This window comes from Hydra vulgaris, chromosome 07 (genome assembly GCF_038396675.1).
Source record: "Hydra vulgaris chromosome 07, alternate assembly HydraT2T_AEP".
Taxonomy (NCBI): Eukaryota; Metazoa; Cnidaria; class Hydrozoa; order Anthoathecata; family Hydridae; genus Hydra; species Hydra vulgaris.
Window position 1 is genome coordinate 27,811,495 of NC_088926.1, and position 12,008 is coordinate 27,823,502.

Consider the following 12,008-nt stretch of genomic DNA (forward strand, 5'->3'; position numbering starts at 1 on the left):
GTCTGTGTTTGTGGAAACCATTTTTCCTAAAAAGTCAATACTGTTGTCGGCTGTGTTTACAGTCACTACAATACGGATATTCAGGAATTTAACAACTTCCACCCAACTGTAATTTCTCAAAGACTTTCTACAGAAATAATAAAACCATTTTTTTATTGGGTGGTTTTAAAATAAATGAAATTAGTATTACGAAATCATAAGCAGCAGTGGTTAGAGTTCTGGCTTAAAACCAAAAGATCCGTTTAAAGCCAGATATTGGAAAAGCAGCATTGGAAAAGAAAAAGGCGAAAATTTCCTAGTTAAATTCTTTTTCGTGGCACTCTGTGATAAGACCAAATAAAACTTCTTGGAACGCCTCTTTACCCACACACCAAAAAAGAAAACAAACAACAACAACAAAAAAAATTGCCGACGGCAGTTGTAACTTCTAAGGAAAAAATGTTTGAAATACTTGTTTTCAAAAAAGCAATTGAAAATATTGATCTCGAAATAGAACCTGCTCTTAATCAAATAGTAAATAACTTTTGATTTAATTTAAAGATTGAAACGTATTGAAGAATTTGCCTTGATGTCTTATAGAACATTCAGTTGAGTATATATTTGAAAATATACAATCGGGATATTGCTCGCTTCGTTTTGATTAAATTTAATAAACTATTTTTAAGGCCTCCTGAGTATACAAAAAGAAAAAGAAATATTAAAATAAAATTTACATCTTTAGAACCTCTTAGTATTACGCCTTCTAGTAGGTCTCCCTAAAACGGAAACGTAAAGCAGATACGAGTAATTGAAAACAAAATGAATAAAAAAATACAACGTCAATCAAGAAAGTGTTACTTCTGCATAAACAACATAGCATCAACCACCACGATTAACAAATCAGCTATAATGCACTTAGACCGTCCGATGGTGAGAACCCTGTACCCAATCAAAAACCACAATTGATGACAGCACAGATAAGGCAAAGTTGAAAAAAAATAAACCCAATTTTTTACTCAACTCAACATTAACGACCTTGTAAGACTTTTGACTACCCAAAAGAATAGCAGAGATTTTAGGGTTTTAAGATTCAAAAGATTTCACTGCCTTCAGCCTTGAAGCCTTTTACTGCCTAAAACCAATGTGTGTCATTTTAGAACTAGACGTGTATATTGTTTCTCAGTTTGCAAAAGAAGACAGTATATGTTTCGGTACATATATTTATGTTCTGCTTTATGAGCTTGACTTAGAGCATTTAACACTTGAGTGGAGACTTTTCATAAATTATAGCATGAGATACCTTAAAGCCGTCTTGCTACATTTTGGCAATTTAAAGCAATCTATTCTGATTGCACATCTAATAGGAAAGAAAATAGAAAGAAGTATTATTCCATGGCAGGAATGCTTAAAATAATAATTTACTGCAAACATGTCCGGAATATTTGTAGAGATCTTACGGAAGTTGCACTCCTTCTGGGAATGCACATACCGTCTCTTTTCATTACACTGGGAAAAATAAAGAATTTTGAAAAAGCTTTGAGTTCATTGACTAAAGATTAAACAGTGCTCGATTGGAGTTATTTTTAATTTTTTTTTCCGATTTGATAGAAATATTTCAGTTTTGAAAGCCATGATTTTATCTCAGAGGGTTTAAACTTGTTGACCTGTATCCTCTTTCAACTTTGAATGTTAATAGCCAGAGATTTTTTATTTTCACAAGTTTGATAAATGCGCAATACTGGACGCCAGTGCATTCAAAGTATATTTCTCCAAACATTTGCTCAAATTGGTAAATTCTTAACTAAAGTGTATATTTTAGTTAGGATTAAGTGGTTAGTGTTTTTTTGTTTGTTTGTTTGCTCTTTACTATATTTTAAACAAAATTTTGTTTCAAAATAAATAGTTTAAAGATAAGACTTAAAAAGTAAATGGCATTAAAAAAAAAAAAAAATAAAAATAAATAGTTGATAAAAATAAAAGAACGCGGACACTCGTAGAAGACCATAAGGTCTTGTCGTCGAGAGTTGCTAGCATAAATGGTAATAGATAAACGAGATAATTACAAATTTTTTCTTTACAGAGAAGTCCGTTGAAATTATCTAAATCTGTATGTTTCCATAAAATATATCCAAAAAAATTGCACAAAACTCTAATACATAAATATAAGATTTGAAAATTACTTTAATATATAGAAGGTAAAAAGGGATTATACAAAAAAGTTTATTAAAAGTATATTATTAAATCATCAATAGACATTTCTCTAACTGAAATTTCTCTAATTCGATTGCGCAACTGCTTTCTCAGCTTCAAAATGAGGTCATTAAATACAAAAATCTAAATCAAATAAATTCGTAGTTTCGCTTCTAAATAAAAATGTCTTATTCCAACTCTAGCATTATTAGACCAAAAGAGATGAAAAAAGGTGTAAGAAGAATGTATTGCTGTATATAATTGTGTGGAAGTTCATTATATAATAACATTATGAAAAAGAATAATATTGGTCTAATTTCTCTCCCCAACAAAGAGAAAAAGCCCGACGCTTTAATTTAATTTACTAAAAGGATGTCTTACGAACGTATGGATGTCCGCAAGATGTCCTCCGGACAACGCGTGCTCACTGGGTGTCGAGAATGTAAAAGTCGAAACATCAAAAGAGCAAAGCAAGAATAAAAAGTTATTTGAATCCTCAATAGACCCATAGATCTCAAAACTTTCACTCATTATGTTAATAAATCATACGCTGTCAGCTGATTTAAACTAAAAATGAAACCAACTTGTATTTACAGATCAAATTATTTCTTTAGAATCTTAAAAAAATCCCGTTACTTATCTGACAAACTTATAGGCCTCATCGATCCAGTGTTTCACAGAAATACCTATTTTTGTCACCTTAAAATTTTTTGTGGGCTATGTTAATAGATGAAAACAAGCACATAAGAGAATTCGCTATTAGACGAATTCTCAAATGCAAAGAATTTTATGATAATCAAGGGACTATTCAACCAATTAGAAATATGTTCAATTAAAAATATGTTACTAAGTCTCTTTTATCACTGATATCATGTTAATGTTACTGAGTCTTCTCTAAGTAGATACATCTCAACTGATAATTAAAAAAAATACAACGATTTATTACATTTCTTTTAAAATTGATGTTAATACCTAGTTACACTCAAGTTGTTAATTGATACAAAAAGATTGTATCATATTTATTATTTATTTATTATTTATTTTTATTTATTTATTTATTATAGGTACAACTGCTAAAGATTAATATTCTGTGAATCTAACAAATAGTTTGTAGACTATGGCAGTCCAATTGTTTTTCAATATTGGCATCACTATGATAAGTGTTTATCAAGTCTATTTTTAAATTGGAAGACGTTATTAGCCTCGACAACTACTTTTGGTAGTTGATTCCAATATGTAACGATTCTAATAGTGAAGAAGAATTCTCTTTGGCAAATGTTAATCTTGGTTTGCTTGATGATGGGGTGTTGATTATTTTTAATTGCTCCTGCAGGACCTTGGAGATGATACCAGTGTGGTATCATCTCCAAATCAATTTCTTTTTGAAATGAAATGCAATCTAATGGATTTTTTATGATCGCAATAAGTTTTGTATCATCTGCAAAAAGCTTAATGAAATTTGTCATTAATTCTGGCATACCATTAATAAATATAACAAAAAATAGTGGTCCTAAACTAGAACCCTGTCAAATTCCGCTTGCTACATTGCACCAATCAGTACGATAGTTATCAATAACTACTTATCAATATACAGTTATAATATCCAATGTCTGCATCCTTCCTTTAATAAATGAGTTACACCATTTAAGAAGATTGCTTGCTAAGATTGCCTAGATACCATAAGCTTTTAGTTTTGTGATAAGAGCCTCATGCGATACTTGGTCAAAGGCTTTAACGAAATTGAGGAATACTGTATCAACTGAGGCACCGAAGTTTAGCGACTCAGTTATAATGTCCAATGTCTCTAGTAAGTTTGACAGGCAAGATTTATATCTAACAAACCCATGTTGCTGGTCAAAGACCAATTAGTTATCAATGAGATGTTTTGTGATTACTTGTTTTATTATTCTTTTCATAATTTTACATACTACAAACGTGAGCGCAATGGGTCTATAGTTTGATGGTTTGTTCCGCTACCTTTTTTGAATAATGGTGATAGATTTGCTTCTTTCCATTTCATTGGAATGCAGCCTGATTTGCTTGAACGTTTAAAAATAATAGATAATATTTTTGAGTAACTATTTGAGCAGTTTTTTAATAAATATGCCATCAGCACCAGCTTGTTTGTATTCATTTTGCAAATCAAATTCTATTTTAACAATTGAGCTCTCGAAAAAATCAGTGTTGAATGGGCAGAATGATTCTGTTCTTGATTTAAAGTGAGGATATTTTTTATTATTTTGGACAGAGTTAAATACATTGTAAAAATGGAGGTTGAATTGATTGCAAATTTCTTGTCTATCAACTAAGGTTACCCAATCTTTTGTAATGAGCGAACGAATTTTTTGATGATTGTTTCTTTTACTATTTGCATATACGTATATTAATTTAGGATTTAGTTTAACTTTTTTGTTCAAATTGGATTCGTAATTAATTTTCTGGGTTTTTATAAGCTTCTTCAATGCTTAACAGTGAGATGAGAATTTTTTTTTGATGAAATCTTGTTTATTTGAGGCTGAAAATAAGCACCAAATACTTTTTTTCATTCTTATTTGGGTTTTTAAAGCATTAGTTAGCCAATTAGGTTTTATTCTTAATTAGTAAATAGTTTGAGTCAATAAGATATTTGAATGCAATTTTGCAGGGTTCACCAAACCCTTTAAGTCTGCTTTCTTTATTACTCCAAATAATGTCAGGATGGTTAAAATCACCCATAAAAAGCAGCTTAAAATTTTATTTATGTTGACTAGATTACAAGCTTTTTGTATTGAATTAATTATATCAATTGAGACCTCATTTGTTGAGTTAGGTGGTCTGTAAATACATCCTAATATTAATGTTTCATGATTGCTTATTGTAATTTGAGCCCAGATTTGTTCATTTTTTGCTTTGGATAAATCTTTGTCAATAGTTTCTAATGAGTCAAGTCATTACTATTGTATATAGCTAAGCCTCTACCACAATCTTTATCTCTGTTTTTGCTGTATAAAGAGTAATTATTAATTGAGTTAACTGATATGGTGTTAAACCATGATTCGGTAATTGCTATTATGTGGTAACTAAATGTTGCAATATTTAGTTCATTCATTTTATTGTTTAAAGAAGTGGCATAGCAATAGTAACATGTTATTTCGTTTAAATTATAATGGTTGAAAGGTAAGGGAGAGCTGAGATTAAATAATTTTAATTTTTTGAGTTCATTCCAACGTATTCCCCAATAGAATTTCGGATTTTATGAACGATCGATCGTTCATAAAATTCGCAAAGGTAAGTTTTACTTATAAACAAAAGCAAAATAAAAAGTTGTAATTTTTAAAAAAATCTTATCTTTCTTTTCACAAAATAAGAAAAATTTGTTTGTGTTTTATTATATCCAACGTATTTCATTTTAATGAAAAAAAAAGTTCAAAAAAGATCAAAAGTTTTTCCTCGAAGAGTCTTAAGTTAAATAAAAAATCAAAATAGCGCATTAAGTTAAACAAAAATGGCCGCGTAAAGAAATTAAATATTATAAAAGCTTCTATTTACCAATTTTCCATGTCGTGACAGATATACTAGTAAATGTTGACACTCGTGTTTCACAAACAAGTGAAAAATTATTCAAAGCTTCCGAATTTTATATTTTCATGCTGCAACAAAAACTTTTAATAATTTTCCTAAATTATTCAATTATTATAAAAAAAAGTCACTCAATCATTCAAACGAGATCGTTAAAGTCATTTGAATTGCTGTGGAATGATGGTACTTTATAATAAGTACTTTCCTCGTCTATTTTTAAGCTAAAATAATTACCACTCTGAGACATTAATTCCTCAAACAACTCACATAACTTTGTAAAAGTGGGTCGTTGTAACGGATCTTCATTCCAGCATTTTAGCATGCAGTCAAACCTAAAAAATTAAAAACTTGAAACTCAGCTTTCTTTAGAGAAAATCAACTGCGATATTTTCTTCAAGAGCGTCAAAACTAAAAAAATTTTGTTACATGGATTGAGAACAATTATCTGGTCGTTCCATCCTGTAACCAGTTTTCAAAAGAGGAAGAAGTTCGCGATTACTTATTGTAGGATAAGGTGTTCCTCCTATAATTAAATACAAAAGTGATCAAAAGTAAAAAAAAAAAAAGGAATCGATTTAATAACAAAACAAAAAACGCAATTTATTTACACTTACCCAGCGTTACAATTTCAAAAAGAACAATCCCGTACGCCCATCTAAAAAACGTTTAATCGAAATTCATTTTACGAAAAAACAAAAATAAATTTGCAATGTATTTAATAAAAAAATATTTTTCTAAATTAAAATTTACACATCACTATATGTAGTAAATGTTCGATCAAATATTGCTTCAACGGACATCCATTTAATTGGTAAACGACGATTATTGCTTCCCATATAGTTTAAATCAGCATTAACTTTACGAGTTAAACCAAAATCAGATATTTTTACTATTTTATCAGCGCCTACTAAAATATTTCTAGCAGCAAGGTCTCGATGTACCAGTTTAATGGAAGAAAGATATTCCTATAGAAATTCAAATAAAAGACAAAGAGCTAAATAAATATATACAGGCACTACCGTTCGCAATTATTCGAATGATTTTAAATTTTTTAAAAAATGCAATTTTTTATTTAACTACTTTTTATGTTTATTTTTGCACTATATTATGATTTAAAAGTATTTTGATTAAAATGCTTTGATAAAAATCATGACAATAATAAAAATACTAAAGTGAGCAAAACTACATAAAAACGGACCATCAATGACTGTAAACGTGGACCGACGTGTCGAATTTTTAAATCTTTGGTTTAAAGTTAAGTCTAGAAAACGGTAGTATATAATGTATAAAAAAAAAAAAATGAACGCATATTGAACAAATTCATACCATTCCTGAAGCCACTTGCCAGGCAAAATTTATTAAGTCATTTGGTGTTACTCTTTCATTATCATCAACTGACACCACTTCTGAATTTGAATTTATTTTCTATAAAAAAAAATAAATAATAAAACCCAAAAATTATTTGCAAATGTTTTTATTCTTGATGTCCAAGTGGTAATTTTCCAATGCTTTAAGGAAACAAAACTTTTTTCATTTTTATACACAATGCCATTTTCAAAGAACAAGTAGCCTAACTGTTAGTAGTGTTGGTATGCATAAAACGGATACTTTTTTTTGCTATAGATTTGTTAGACTAATAAAGTTTGCATACATCTGCGTAATTCTAAATTTGCCCCCACTACCAAATTAACGAGCCACGCGTGATTAAAGTTTGGTTAGTATAGGATAAATAAAAGATGACGACTGCAACAAACAGCAACCATATTAGTATATAGAGAAAAGAAAAAGTTATGCATTCTTACAATCATGGGACAGAAGCTCAAGCATAGCAGCTAGAACAAGCTCAACAACATTTACTATGCATCTTTAGATATTATCTAAACGACACATTAAAGATTTATGCATCTTTGTATGGATTTACAATCTTAGCAGTTGCTATCTTAGCAATTGGTTATATATATAGTTGCGCTATTAGCTAGTAGCATAGTATCTTGTAGTAGCTAGTAGCATAGTAGCTTGTATCATCGGCAACTAATTTATAGTTAGGTCATCAGCAACTAGCATATAGCTTTGTGATCAGCGAACTCGGTATAGAGCTAAGATTTTCAAGAAGATCAATAACACAGAAGTGGAACAACACAGGACCAAAAGTTTCTTTAGAGATTTTAAAAATTGGAACTACAGATGCCATTTTTCTGCACGCAAGAAAAAAAGTAATAAGAAACTCCTTTTTTTTGTCATTACAAAAGGGGTTTTTCTTATTTTTTAATTTTTAACGCTTTTGAAATAGCAAAGTAATGTTGCAAGATCAATACAGATCCAGCAGACCAATAGAATTAAATTTGTAACAATTGAAGCAGCTAATCAAAGACAATTTAATATTAAATATGTAATGCTTAGCAAGGAAACTTTGATGCATTCAATTTACATAATATGATCTCAAAGCTTAGTGATTGGATTCCACATGAACTGAATCACCTGTGAACACCTGCATGAAATAATTGTATTTGCACCACGCTATTAACTTGCCTGATATGTTATCACTAGATATAATCGGTGCTGAATAAAAATACAAAAGAAATATAGCGGTATTAAATATATTTTTCAAGGTATGTGGAGAAAAGTTGAGCCTGAAGCTCAAAACACTTACAACAAACTTTTTGAGATCAATTCAAATACCATTTATATACATATATGTATATATATATATATATATATATATATATATATATATATATATATATATATACATATATGTTTTTACTAATTTATATATATATATATAAATAATATATATATATATATATATATATATATATATATATATATATATATATATATATATATATATATATAAATATATATATATATAAATATATAAATATATATATATATATATATAAATATATATATATATATATATATATGTGTATATTAATATATATATATATATATATATATATATATATATATATATATATATATATATATATATATATATATATATATATATATATATATATATATGTATATATTAATATATATATGTACATACATGGTATTTTAATTGATCTCAAAAAGTTTGCTGTAAGTGTTTTGAGCTTCAGGCTCAACTTGTCCCCAGAGTTTTTTACGGGTTTATGACTAATAAGCTATTAGAGTTTTAACAACTGTCATATGATGTTTACATAATAACAAAAATAACAACACGAGTTTCACAATAAATATGAAAAAAAAAAGAAATAAAAACCTCTGGCATGTTTTGATAGTTTGAATTGAAATTAATGCTTGACTCCTTGTAAACTTTTGAAGTAATTAGCTAAATACAAAATCAATCAAATTTTTAATACATTGAAACCAAGAGTTACCTACAAATACTGCAACTGCATATTTTCCGCAAAAAACATTAAAAAAAAACCAAATTTAAGAAAAATTTTATTAAACAGTAGTTTAGCAAACTTAAACTTTATGTTTTGGAGTTTTAAATCATCTTAAGAATGTCTGTTTGTTTCGGTAAAAGCTGTGTTTTAAATTTAATCAACACATTGTTAATTAATTAGAAAGTCGTAATATGGAGCAGATACGTATAAGACGTGCAGACAGAGTGTAAGGAAAGTAATCATGAGATGTTTCATCCAGAAACTCACGGAGAAAAAAATTCTGAAACAGAAAAGACTTTCTTTTAGTTTTCACATTGTCCCAAACAAAATCAATAATGTTTTATGCACAGCAACCTAGAAGTAACTACCTCGAGCATTGCAAAATGGCAGCAATTACTTAGACACCTTATAGATTTGTTTTCTACAACCCTAGCGCATTTTACAAAGCTTACTAGATGGGTAAATTTTTGTACAGTGCAAAAAACTACTCAACAGCATTCTCAGTCAAATTTAATAGAGATTTGTATTGTATGCTTTTATGGTTAACATTAAAAAACTGACTTACCTACTGAAATACTGCCTATCCAACAACCAATGACTTTAATCTTATTTAAAGATTTTCAAGTACCAAAAGGACGAAGAGGTGAGTAGAAGAGATTTGACTGCCATTAAAAAGTATAGTAACTCAAAGGAGAAATAACCAACTGGCACTCTTTAAACACCATTATAGAAAAAATCTTACATTACCCAAAAGCTCTAAAAAGCTAACCTTAAACATTTCAATATGGAAGTCTGTCGTGCCTGTACACAACAATTAGTACATTGGCTTCATTTGTTTCATCAGTGTCTTGGACCATTCTAGAAATTAATGATTTAACCTAACTTATTTAACATTGTCAGTTTAATGGAGAAAGCGTAGTGCTTATGGAACGCCAAATTTTTAGTGTTTTTTCACTAATTTTTTTATACAAATTAATTCTTGTGTGTAAATGTTGACAATTTTCTTATCAATGACTAAATTTTTTTCTAATTTTATTTTTTTTAGTTTTGAGATGCTGTTTTGTTTGTTGATGGGACAGACAGCAACAAAAGAATAGAATCTTAAATAGACAAGTGGGTCTTAATAAGCAAGTAAGAGTTCTTCTTCAATGATGATTTGTTTTTCAAAATCTTTGGAGTGGGTGGGAATTTTTTCTTTAAATTTTTAAATTTTTAATGACTGTTTTATACTACGGCCGGAATAAACTAATACTCATTTTTAAGAAATTGAGATTTATAAAATATTTTAACAGGTTCACGCTTTTTTTGTTGTAAACAAATAATAGTTAATATAAGGGAAGGCAGGAGGTAGGGCACGGTCTTATTAAGCTTGTGGTGAGTGGAAAAGTTTTATGAAAGTTAATAAATGTGTCCTTCTGTGTATTGGGCACGCAAAAAATCATCGAGAATGTACTGGAAAAATTTCTAAGTGTTCTAGTAAACTCTGGTCTGGAAACAACTGGTAAACTGTATATAGATATTTTGGTATATAACATTCCACAATGCTCTTAACAGACCTGAAATTTCTTAATCTTCCTTGAATAGTATGGAATCATTTAGAACCTTACAAAAAGTTCTGGATCCTTCCTTCCTTTTGAAATTTTTTAACTTTAGGCAAGATTTTTTGTACAAGAAAAAAAGTTTTTGGTGATTTAAGAGCTAACAGTAATATGTGCAGTATCGTAGAGATAAAGGGGTTGAGCAATGTTAGACTTATCCAAAAATAAAAATAAATTTTACACAAGTCATCACAGAGAAAAATCTACTAACAAAGTTTTGGTTGTCAAGATTTTGAGCAATATAAGAGTAACAACAATAAAAATTTGAATTATCCTCTATTTAAAGTTATACTACTATATATTAGCTATAGTACTATATGTTCATTAGCCTCTATTTGAGTTATAATACTATATAGTAAATCAACAAATTCGATTTAGTATAAAGTAGTTTAACTCAAATTTAAATAAAAACTATAAATTAAAACAAAGCAAAAAAATATTTTACTTTTGCTCGGCTATTTTTCAAAAACTGCAGCAAATCTCCATTCTCCATAAACTCAACGACTAAACATAAAGGTTTCTGAAGTGTAGAGCAACCAATCATATTAACAATATTTTTATGATATCCAATTCCTTTCATAAGATTTATTTCTTCAACAAAATCATTTAACTCTAATTGGTTTGCATGATCTATATTTAAAAAAAAGCTACAAAAATAACAGCCCATATAAAAAAAAAACACAAGAGAGGAACACTGTTTAAAGAAACAAATTTTGTTTTAGCTCTTAATTTTAAAAATCAATCTCTTTTTATTAAGATTTAAATTCTATTTTTACAAATGTATGTTTTAAAAATCTGGTAATTTTCAACCTCTTAACCTCTCACTTCAGCAAATGCAATGTTTTGAAAAGATTTGCATATATATATATATATATATATATATATATATATATATATATATATATATATATATATATATATATATATATATATATATATATATATATATATATATATATATATATATATATATATATATATATATATATATATATATATATTATATATATATATATATATATATAAAAGTTGAAGAAGAAATCTCCAAATTAAAAAACCCCTACCTTAGGGCTCTTGTCAGAGTAAAGGCTTAAGATAGTGTCTCTATAAAAATACTTATCTTGGGCAGATAATAGCTGCATCCAGCTAAAATTCCCCTGCCTTAAGGATCTTGGTTGAATAAAGGATAGAGATGGTGTCTCGATAAAAAAAATTATCTTAGGTAATGTTAACTACATCCAGCTACTGTCTTGTAGGAGGCCTCCTATACAAAAAATTTTGGGGTATGCAGAACAATTTTGCT

General features: G+C 28.3%; 1 protein-coding gene across 2 annotated transcripts in view; it reads right to left on the reverse strand.

Moving 5' to 3' along the window:
• Positions 1-5,768: 5,768 nt before the first annotated feature.
• Positions 5,769-12,008, reverse strand: part of LOC136082387 (fibroblast growth factor receptor 2-like) — a 261,248-nt gene continuing 255,008 nt past the window's right edge. For both annotated transcript variants that reach the window (XM_065801557.1, XM_065801558.1), the window contains 7 exons: positions 11,151-11,335; positions 8,978-9,046; positions 7,054-7,152; positions 6,478-6,692; positions 6,342-6,382; positions 6,154-6,250; positions 5,769-6,059 (listed from right to left, as the gene is read on the reverse strand). In XM_065801557.1, coding sequence (XP_065657629.1) covers positions 5,867-6,059; positions 6,154-6,250; positions 6,342-6,382; positions 6,478-6,692; positions 7,054-7,152; positions 8,978-9,046; positions 11,151-11,335 — 899 coding nt within the window. In that variant the 3' untranslated portion in view covers positions 5,769-5,866. The remainder of the gene's footprint in view (positions 6,060-6,153; positions 6,251-6,341; positions 6,383-6,477; positions 6,693-7,053; positions 7,153-8,977; positions 9,047-11,150; positions 11,336-12,008) is intronic.